The 11,486-nt window shown below is 32.7% G+C and overlaps 1 protein-coding gene across 8 annotated transcripts in view; it reads right to left on the bottom strand.

Annotated features, from left to right (window-relative positions):
- The window catches only part of LCORL (ligand dependent nuclear receptor corepressor like), a 167,578-nt gene that overhangs the window by 17,567 nt on the left and 138,525 nt on the right, over positions 1-11,486 (bottom strand). For 6 of the 8 annotated variants that reach the window (XR_009696513.1, XR_009696512.1, XM_061164446.1 and 3 more), the window contains exon 1: positions 4,246-8,349. The exons of 1 other annotated variant lie outside the window; for it this stretch is intronic. Coding sequence is in view for 5 of the 7 variants with exons in the window: in XM_061164446.1 (XP_061020429.1) it covers positions 4,246-8,239 (3,994 nt within the window). In the remaining 2 variants the exon portion in view is untranslated. One more of the 8 variants, XM_061164456.1, reaches the window with a different exon arrangement.

An 11,486-nucleotide genomic window follows, 5' to 3' on the forward strand; every position in this document is an offset into this window, starting at 1 on the left:
AACTGAGATAAAATCACAAGGTGTTCAATCCTATTACTTATTGAGACAGTATTTCAAACATTATCCAGAGCTCAATACTCACCATAAAACTCTTAGATTACCTCTTGATTCATAGAAAATAGTCTACTATCCTAGACATTCTCCCCATAAATTATAAACTGATTTGCATCCTCCTAAAAATCATTCCCACTATTCTCACGTTTTTGGCTTCCCAGGTGGCACTAGTGGTAAAAGAACTTGCCCGCAATGCAGGAGACGTAAGAGATGAGGCTTTTATCCCTGGGTGGGGAAGATCCCCTGGAGGAGGGCATGGCAACCCACTCCAGTATTCTCTCCTGGAGAATTCCATGGACAGAGGAGCCTGGCGGGCTGTGGTCCATAGTGTCGCAGAGTTGGACATGGCTGAAGCAACTTAGCATGTACACATGCATTCTCATGTCTTAGGAGAGAAAGGACTCTTCTGGCCAAAACCAATCTCTGTAACGATTCTCAGGATATCCCAATATCACGTCAGGGGCTTCACTCCATTTCCCCTACTTGCCATCTCATTTTTCTACTTCAGTCTTTCATTTTCCAGTGGCTTCTTCCCACTGGCATCTAAACATCCTTCAACTGGGCTTCCTCTCACTACTTCCCTATTTCCTCACCAATCTGCCATTTACATTTTTCTGTGCTAATTTTCTTCATTTCTGCTTCCTGCATTTACTCAATCATAAGAGTTCTGACTTTAAAATAACCTCTTGTGCTACATAGAAGATTTCAAGACCGAACTGACCTCTTATTAACACTTTACACTGTTGTTTTTTTCCTTCTTAAAACATACTTCCTGGCACCATTCTCTGCTGGCTTTCCTCTTTTCTCCTGGCTACTCTCACTAGTCTCCTTTTGTACACATCTTTTCTTTTCTCTATAACTTTGTGGCTTTGAGACCCTATGTTCTTCACATTTTATACTGAACAGTCCCTTTCACTCTCATGGCTTGAATTATTTGCTGGCCCCCAAATCTTTATCTCAAGCCGAGACCTCTCTCCTGAACAAAAACTCGTAACTAGTTGCATCCTAAAATCTTTTCTTGGATACCCCACTAGATATCTCAAACTTTATATGTCTAAAACTGAACACCTATAAGTGAATATTACAATCACCTACCCCGATGTCCAAGCCAAAAACCTGATGTTAAACTTTATTCTTCTATTCTCTAAGACTGATTCTACTTCATGGATGTCTCTCAAATATATCTATTCTTCCCCAATACTGATACTATTAGGGCTCCAGATTTTTTTTTTTTTCATTAACTGATGCTTACCTCACAATTTGTGCTATGCCTCCATCAGTAGCTTTATATTTTGCCATTTTTTCAACTACCCCCTGCCCCTTCCTAAATTCCTATTTTGTGTCTTAGCTATATGAACTAAATTAATCAGTGTTCCACACAACTCTGCTCTCTCCAGTCAACCATATTTTCCCCATGCAATTTGCTTCTGCCTGAAATACTTTCTGGACTCCTAATACTTTGTCATTCTTCAAATTCCAGCTTAGAAACAAGAATCCTTGCGTAATTCTCTGACCCTGGGTTCAATTTCCCTCTGTATTCCTATAGTCCATCTCTCTCTCCCATCATAGCACTCATCTTTCTACCAGAATTGCCTATTCACTATCCTGCATAAGATGGTAAGCTCCTCGAGAGTACAAAACATGATTTCTACCGTTCTATCCCCTTAAAACATATAATATCACACTTAAAACATAAAATACACTCTATATAGTGAATAAATAAGCAATATAGATCTTGTTTTCTTACTTCAATGGGATAAAAAGCTTTTTGAACCTTCTATCGTGCCTAAGAGCGTATTGTAGGAATTCATTAAGTATTTGTTAAAACAAAAATACAACAGAATTGCACTTCGTCTTCCTTTCTGTGTTTACAGTTGATAAAGCAGTACAAATGTCGTCAAGGATAACGTTTAAAATTTCTGTGTATTAAACCATATCTGGATGGTTAATCTTGAAAAGTTTAAAAACAAGATATTTGTAAGTAAAAGCAAAACTCTTTATCAACAGAAATATTCCATTAATTCATTATTACATTGCCGAAGGAATTTTCCTAGAAAAGTCCTATTGTTAAAAGTCTCAAACTTCCAGTCACTATGTATTCAATGAAGAAGAAAAACACATATAAAATAATGAATTTTAGTGTCATTTCCAAAAAGGCAAAAAGAAGTATGGAATATCAAGAATAATGATAAAAAAACCAACACCTTAATAAACATTTAAAAATCAGATAATATAACAAATATTGCTATAAATACAACTTTATAAAAACAATGTCCTTGTTGATTGAGTGGGAAAAAAAAGAATGTTAAAACAAAAAAGGAAAGTTATCAGTAAAGATAAATAAAACTTCGAGTAGAACAGGAACTATTACTATGAATTTTTAAAATGAGAAAATGTGAAAAACAACTCCTGATAGTAAAGTTTTTTAAAATGTTACAAAAGGATTTGAAATTAATTTGAAAAAGTAAGTTAGGCATCTTCCACCTTATTTTTCTAGGGTGATATCATATTTAGTGAGATGAAGAATCATATTAAAATACATTTACATTAATACTTTAGAAAGATACAATGGTTAAGCTGGAAGTAACAAAATACAGTTCTGTTGAGAAATGACAATACAAACTATCTTTACTATGAAATGAGGATGGTGTAAAGAATTAAAAATAAAACATTACATTTTATTCTCCATTCATGGCAATCTTTTAAAAATACGTGAAAGTATTTTTAGGTGAATTATAAGTTCTTTTGAAAAAATAACTATTAGACTTCTTCCTCTTTTTTCCTGACATACTATTTGTTGTGTTATTTTTAGTTATCCTTAGGCCAAGGAACAAAGGGCGTTACTTTTAGATTTGATTTATCTTTAATAATGGAGACTCTAATTTGACCATCTTTAAAATTTTAATCATTTATGTTAAAAATTTTAATCACTGCATGTGAGATATACTGAAATAGGTATTATAAAAGTTATTCAGTTAAGTAATTGAATTTTGGGGTTCATAATAATCTTCTAACCTATTAAAACTTGAGTTTAATTACTGCTTTTAAAGTTTCAAATTAAGACCTGAAAGTGTTTTTTTAGCTTTTAAAAAAGTTTTTAAAAAACATAACAAAAATTAAGCCACTAATACCTCTCGGGCCACACAAAAGACTCCCTTAAAATACACAATGTAACAATGCAACCATATGATAAAATATCCTTAAATACCCAAATGTCACCCAGTAACCCTGCATTCGTTCACTCTTTCATGTCAGGGAAGAAATCAGCAAACACTACCACACTCTTACATATCCTAAATTGTCTAGCACCTATCAAGAAGCAGAACTGGAACTGGTTATGATGGCAACTAGTGTTTACATCCCATTTTTGCTAGGTTCAAGGGGTAATGGTCTCCCTGAGGCACTAATGTCAGGTTAGTGTAACTGAGTAAAGCTCATAATTACTTGCTAAAGTAATTTCAGTTTGCATTCTGAATTTAGCATTACCTTAAAATTACCTCTATATGATTTTCTCCCTTGGTAGGTGATGTATTATCTCCATAAAGAAATCCTCATCTTTATACCCATGGAATCAATGTCAGATATGAAAAAACTATTTAATAAGTTGCTGACATATTGGAAAAAAATCTTGACACTTTTAAATAAATAGAATCTAAAAGTGGTTCCCAAAGCAGTATCAAAGGGCCTAACAACTTAATGGTGAATGTGAAATTGATACCCTAGGAGTATTATTATGTGTTACAGTCTTTATCAAATTAACCATGAGATAGTTTTTACCTTCCAGATGGTCTCAAAGTTACTAATTTATCATTAGACAATAAATATATATTAGCTTGTAGTGTAGTAGTAAATTTTTAGATAGCTACTTGGGCATATTTATTTGTCAAACTGTTCTCTATATTTTACATTAGATCAGATGCAAAAGAAGATAGTATTTACATTAATACTTTAGAAGCTTTCTATGTCTCAAATATACTTTTCTTGAAATCCTGGACACATTTAGATGTGGGGAAGTCCACTGGGACATTTAGCAGCACCTAATTTCATGAGTTTCATACTAGGTGCCAAGAAATTAGATTGTCTAAATATTTTGGAAATAAAACTAAATCAACTGTTCCTTTTCTATCCATCATCTAATATTTCACTCAAGGCACCTACAATGAAACTAAAATTAAGTAGAGAAAAACTTACCTAGTTGGTATTTTGAATAAAAGTTTGCCATTTGTCCACTGTTGCAAGACTGTCGTTTATGTCTTTTTGTTGACATTTCTGTGGTCTTCCATGGTGGTCTTTTTCTTTTGTTCAATTTGCTAAGAGCTTCACAATTATCAGGATTCTTGTCATAGTTAACACATTTATTTAATTTACTATTTTCAAGTTGGGCAGGAAATTTATCGCTTGAAGGATTATTTGCTTTAGCATTTTCTATTTCTTTAGATTGCTTTTTAAAAGAATTTTGCCTAGCAGACTGGGATCTTAAGGTAAAGCGCTTTGATTCTTCTATGTGAGTTTGACGATTACTTCCACAGTTAGATTCAGGAGAGTAAATGATGGTATTTAACTTAAAAGTATTTCTGTGTTCGAGATAGTTGATTTTCCTCAAAAATATTCTACAGTCTTTTAAGGTTTTTGACCTCCAATTATTTAAACATACATTTCCTAGTCTTGGTCCCTTTTCAAACTCTTTTTGGCTGCAGTTTGTTCCATTCTCCTTTGCTTCTGAGTTAAATTTATTCTCTAAACTAGCATGTGTTTTGAAATCAGACATGGCCAACCTCTGTTGCAAAAAGTTATCCCTGATCTCAGCTGGGAAAATAAACTGATTATCTACTGTGTTTTTTCCTTGGAGTGGGACGTCAGCATTTGTTACTCCCTCAGTCTTACTCAAAAGTTGGTTCTGGCAAAAAAATCTTAAGTTCCTCCTTTTAGATATCCAAGCACCTGTCCCATGGCTGTGCAGCTTTCCCTCTCTTCTCCACCTTTCATGATGCAACCTCTTAAACTCAGTTCTTTTTAATCTAGTTAGTGTTAAATTACTTTTCACATTTAAAAGCGGGGAGCTAATCATTTTATGCAGTATATGCAACTTCCCTGCTGACTTTGAAGGTGAAGATAGTGCAAATTTTTTAAAGTGCTTTCTGAAAGGGCTGGTATTAAAATCAGAATATTTCGTCCCTAATTTAATTCCTCTGGTGTTTATTACTTCCAAAGGGTTTCGTGCATTTGCTTTTCTAACTAGTGAAAGAGACTGTGTTTCTGTTGTTTGCATAAACCAGGTACAGAGTTCATTCAAATCACACTTTTTCTGAAAAAGCATTTTTACGGGTGAAACCTCAAGTTCTAAAAGACAGGTCTCCAAAGGGCTTGCTATTTTGAAGTTATCATTTTCAATGGGTTCTCTTTTTTTATGAACACAATTTTCAGCTTCATCTCCACTCACAGGCACCCAAGCATTTGTTATTTGTTCAAATCTATTGTTTAATTCCTCTAATAAGGAATCGTTTGAAGTAGAAGCAGCCCACCACCTGAGCAAAGGGTTTGATGAAATTATAGGGTCCAAGGATACTTCAGAAATGGGTATTAATTTATCTTCCAAATGCTTTTTTGCATTCCTTGAATTTCTAGCTCCTGGCGTACCTTTGGAAGCTATTTTAATCCTTGACTGCTTATGTTTGTCCTCCTGACTTTTACCTTTCTGCAAACGGAGCTTATATGACTTATGGAGCAGGGAATTTCTATAAATAAGTGAACTAGAAGATGCTAATGAATGTAAGAAATGCAGAGATGGTTTTCGATCCCTAATAGAATGTCTCAAAGGTATAGCAGCAACCATACTTTTCGATTCATTCTTGAATTTGTCAGCTTCAGTGTGCCTTGTATCCATGGTGCACTGGCGATTTTCTTCAAGCAGACTTTTCTGGAATATATTCTCTTGTTCTAAAGGAGGTAAGCAGCTGCTAATACTCACTTCTCTCTCCTGAGGTGAAATTCTATTGATAGTCACAGATATGCCAGAGATTTTCACTTTTGCAGGTCTACCAGGCTTCCTAATTATTGCCAAAGGCTTCTGATTTGGTCGAATAATGTTCTTGGAAGATTGAGGTATCATAGACTTGTTCTTGAAAGGTCTAACATATTCAAAGCCAGACCCCAAGATTTCACTTTCAGTAGTCAAACTTGTAATAGCACTTATTCTTTCACCCAAGTCAGTGTCATATTCTCTAATACTTCTGAGACTATTATATTCTGTTGGAAAATCAGTAACATTATTTTTTAAAGACATGCCACTGCTTTTGTTTATACTTCCTTCAGAAACATGCCTTTTAGTTCTTCTTGACCTTCCATAAATAACAGTTACTATAATACTCTTCTGATATAAACCTTCTTTTACTTCTGATATGAGAGACTCTGGGCTTTTCTTTTCAGCACTAATGGACTCATCTTGGCAAATGGAGATGTCTGTTTGGTCAGTTTTAGGTTTCGGTGGTCTTCCAATTGGTCGCTTTATCTGTTTTACAACCTGGGGACCTATTTTTTTAGGTCTACCTGGTTTTCTTTTAAAAGATGAATCAATCGTATTGCTTGAATATTCTTTAGGTAACTCTTGTGGGTTATCATTCTTCATATCATCTGTAAACACTGCAGAGGATTCTGCAGTTTCTTTTGCACAATTAAATTTGTTTAGTTCTTTTTGGAAAATGTCACCATCATTAAGATTAGAACTATAATTTACAGAGTTAGCATTTGGGATGGTCTCATTTGTTTCTTTTCTGTTTTCAGTTACTTGATGAGTTGGTTGCTTTTCAGAAGAAAAATTATGATTTGATTCAGAATTACTGACTGAAGTTAAAGTATATTTGACTCCTTCACTGCTTTTAACCTCAGATAAAAACATGAGTTTGATAGGACTAGAATAGGTGGCAAAAGAAGAGCTTTCAATGGTTTCATATTTTGTTGGTACATTTTCAACACTGGAAATCAAGCTATTTGTGTTTAAAACAGATGACTTTTTCTGGTTATTAAGTTGTTTGCTAATCAAATCTACTGTAGGTATATGATTGGTTTTAATATTGGTGGATGCTACTATGGATTTTGATAAACTTTGCTCTTTGCATGTCATTCTACTTACAGTTAGAGTCATATTTCTACCAGCAGGTTGATCTTTACCATCAACTTCTATAAATTTCTTGGATGCTTTATACCCTTCTGATAATGACTGATTATTCCAAGACTTTTTGGCCATATTTATTGTATCTTCCAAACGTTCCACAACAACTTGTAAATTAGAATTCATTGCAATTTTGTTTAAATCTATACTATGTGAGCTTTCAATCTGAATATTTTTTACTGCGTCTTTTCTTTTGGTAGAGTCAGAAACTTTTTTGGCCTTAGGGGATTTTTTGAAAACATAATTATTTGTTACATATATAGAATACCACCCTGGAGGTACAATATTTCGTTTGGTTCTGCTCAAAAGTCCAGGGACATCACTTTTCAAAGGAGTTTGAGTATTCTCTAATTTTGGATTCTCTTTATGATTTTGCAAAAACTTTTTCCTAGCCACAGATTTCTCCTGTGATCTCCTTATGCTCATTTCCTCAGGAGAAGCTGTTTTAAAGCTTTCTGAAAATGCATCAAAAGCCAAGTTAGATTCTAAATTATTTAGAGGTAGTTGCAATGACTGTAATCCATAATCTGGTAAAAAGGATGTTTCCACATGATTATTATCTTGCAGGCTTTTAGAATTTTGTAAAGAAGGTCCTTGGCAATGATAGAATTGCTCTTTGTCTGCTGAAAAGAGTTCATCATTGCGCAAAAACTTCCTTGGATTTTTTCCGGTGTATTTTTTTCTCATAAAGTTTTCATTAAGACTAGCAAGTTCTCTTTTTATCTGTAAAGACTGCCTTCTGAATATGGGTGAGTCAGGAGAGCTGTGCATTGCAAATAAGGTTTCTTGACGCTTTCGAAATCTTGTCTGAATAATTTTATTTTCTATCATTTTATCATGTTGACTCAGTAATTCCATAAAACTGTAATCACTGGCCTTTGCATTATGCAAAAGAGAGGTTATTAAATCTCTCAATTTTAAATCATTATCTGTATTGCAATCACTGCTAGATAATTTTATAAGGTTTGTCATATCTATTGTTTCTATTGACTTTAATTTTTCATTAATACGATCCATTAAATCTTGAAAAATTATAGTAGTTTCACCCTTTTCATGATTTGTAGTACAATTATTGCTGTCTTCTAAGAGCAAAGAATCAGAGTTACTGGATTTTTTAGTTTTAGGCATTTTACCTTCATGATCATCTTCATCACTGCTTATTTCTGCTGGTGTCAGAGATGGAGGCTGGTTAATGTTTGTTTCAAGTCTATTATTTTCTAAGGCTGAACACTCTGAGATGACATCTTTCAATTTTTCAAATCCTTCAGCTTGCACAGGTGATAATGGTGGGGGTGAGGGACTTCGAGATCTACAAACATCTTGAAGACTTACTGAAACATCACATATTTCCCTTGATGAAAGAGGACTCTGAAAGCCTGATTTTGTGGAATGAATGTCTGCTAACAGTCCAGAACAACACCTGTGAGAATTGTAACTGTTTGTAATTCCTCTATTCACCACCGTCTTAATGTGTTCAATAGTTACAGTTTGGCAAGATAAACAATGTACATCTTTAATACAGACTGGCAGAGGCACAAAACCAGGGCTTTGTCTTTCATTCTGTAAATGCCCTCTTTCTGCCAGCCTATATTCACAACTACAGAACAGACCATCTAAATCATCTTCAATTAGGGGATTCTGAGACTCTGAAGACACAGTATAGGATGAATTACAACAGCAAAGAGAAGCAGCATTCTGCTCTTGGACTAGAAATTTCAACATAGCCAAAACTTGTTCCTGGTGATGTATGCACAAAGATTCCAAAACTTTGCTTAATGCTGATTTTCCTTTTTCCATTTTAGTAGCTTCCTCTGATTTTGCAGTTGAACTAAAAATAAAAATCAAACAAAAAATGAATTACAGCAAAAATACTAATATTAATTTTAACAGAGCTTGAAATAGATATTTTGATATTGCTGGACTCCTAATTCCTATGGAGAGCTGTGAAAGTGACATCTTGATTATTGCTTACCGAAAATATAATGAAGCACTTATGACAATTTCCTATGACAAAATATGAGTCAAAGCAAAACCCTATTTTTTGTGTAATATAAAGGCTGCTACTGATAGATATGGTTATATTTACAGATTGCTAATGTTTAGTGCTTTGGCTATATTAAGAATATTTAATGGAAAGTGCTTCAGAAGGAGTTAAAATTTTTGTAAAGTAAACATTTTATAAGTTATTTGGTAGTTATCAGTCCATATTAGTACAGATAAGATAAATAAGATGTAGGAGAAAATCTTTCTTATCTTTATTTAAAATAGATATTTTTCAAGGTAGTGAAAATAAAATTATTAATAAAAAGTTTTGTATAGTCAAAAGGAAAATTAAGGGATTTAGATTTCATATAAATAACAGGCATTTTAACCTAGTAATAAAATAAAAATTTAAGCTATTTAAAAATGTAATCTATTTTTAATTTATTTTAAATACTAAATTAATTACATCAAAACTAAAGGCATTACTTACCTAATTATTTAATTTCAAATGCTGGAAAATATCCCACTGCAGAAACTAACATAAATCTAATGGAAACTAAAACCCAGGATTACTTAGCAACCAATGTATAAGTCTATAAAAAAAAAAATCTTTCTAATCCAATACCAGCAGCAAGAAGAATAAAATATATTAAAAGAATTCTGTTTCAGAAAAGTATCTATTTAAATTAAACATATCACCAAACTCTGTACATGAAAATAGCCTCCCACTTGTGATTTCTTATAGTTGTTGTTGTTAGTTACTGGTTTGTATAAATTTTATTTAGGGTTGGAACTGAAATATGCTGACTATGAACTGTGATAGAAGACTGTATTTTGCTTAAATAAAGGGTTATATTCACCAATATTAAAAATTAAATAATTTCTTTAAAATGAAAGTGAAACTGATTTTAAAAAGTTCTCCCTAAATCCAATTTAACCTGTTTCACAGATAAGTAGGCAACATGTTATCTACATTTTATAAAATTTCTGTTGAGTAGCAAAAACACCAAAGCAAATGTTTCAGATTAGATAAAATTTTTTCTAGAAAAAAGATAATTTTACTAGATTCAACCAATGTTTTGCTGCTAAAACTAGTGTGGGATTTAACATAAAGCAGTTATCAAACAGAGAGGAGAGATGAAATTACAATAAAAATTTTGAAGTCCACTGTCATCTCTAGACAGATGAAGACAGGACATGACCTCGGTATCTCTTCCCTTTGGAAAATAATTTTTTTGTAAATTTTGTCATGGTTGGAGTATAAAATGATTGAACTGACTCCAAAGATTCACTACTGTATAGCTCAGAAAACATATGTAGAGATAAAGGCACAAGTAAATGTTAACTGTCAATAAAAGAGTGTAAGTGGTATTCTGTTCTTTCCCAGCAAATTAAAAACTATAATTTTCACATAAGCAAAAGAAAACCCCAAAAGTTCTGACAGGTCCATTTCCAACACGTTTGTTTAAAAGTTATGTTATGGCCTATTAAACGTATCTATGACTAAAGAGAGAATTTACATGCTTCTCATAAAAATAACTCCCTAAAACTGGTTTAACCTGTTTCACAGATAAGTAGGCAATGTTGTATCTACATTTCATAAAACATTGTTGTTTGAATAGAAGCAAAAACACCAAAGCAAATTTTGCAAATTAGATAAAACTTTTTCAGAAAAAGACTATCTATTTTTTAAACATTACTATGCTTTCGTAACAGTTCCTGAAATGCTCAAGTGATTTTTTCTGTTAGTAGTCTAGAGCAGAACTAATCAAAATTAATGACTAGTGTTATTGTGAAAATCATTGATTTTTATAGCTCCCTTTTGACATTCCAAGAGGTCTATACTTTAAGAATTTCTTATTCAGTTGATTATTTTTAATAGTGGAACTTTGAAAGTCTCAACAATATCATAGGGGCCAATAATTTCAATCTAATGTCATATGAAGAACAGCTTTAAAAAGTTACTAATTAGATATTCAGATATTAAGATTTTATACATCTCTCTCAGATATCAGATAACTAAGTTCTCAAATTAGAGAATTCCACAATATGCTTATTTGGCTTCAATTATTTTCATTTCTGTATTTTTTTGTATGTTAGAATCTCAAAGAAAAACCGAATGTATGAGTAAATAGTTGAATACACATAAGCCTCCAATCTAGAATTTATTCTCACTTAACTACATAAAGCTTCTAATATTGTATGTTTCACAGCTCCATTGCTTTTCATGCTAAAATTTTTTCTAACCTTTTCCTGTTTGATTTATAAACAAACACATCCT

The sequence above is a fragment of the Dama dama genome, chromosome 17 (assembly GCF_033118175.1).
Source record: "Dama dama isolate Ldn47 chromosome 17, ASM3311817v1, whole genome shotgun sequence".
In the NCBI taxonomy this organism is placed as follows: Eukaryota; Metazoa; Chordata; class Mammalia; order Artiodactyla; family Cervidae; genus Dama; species Dama dama.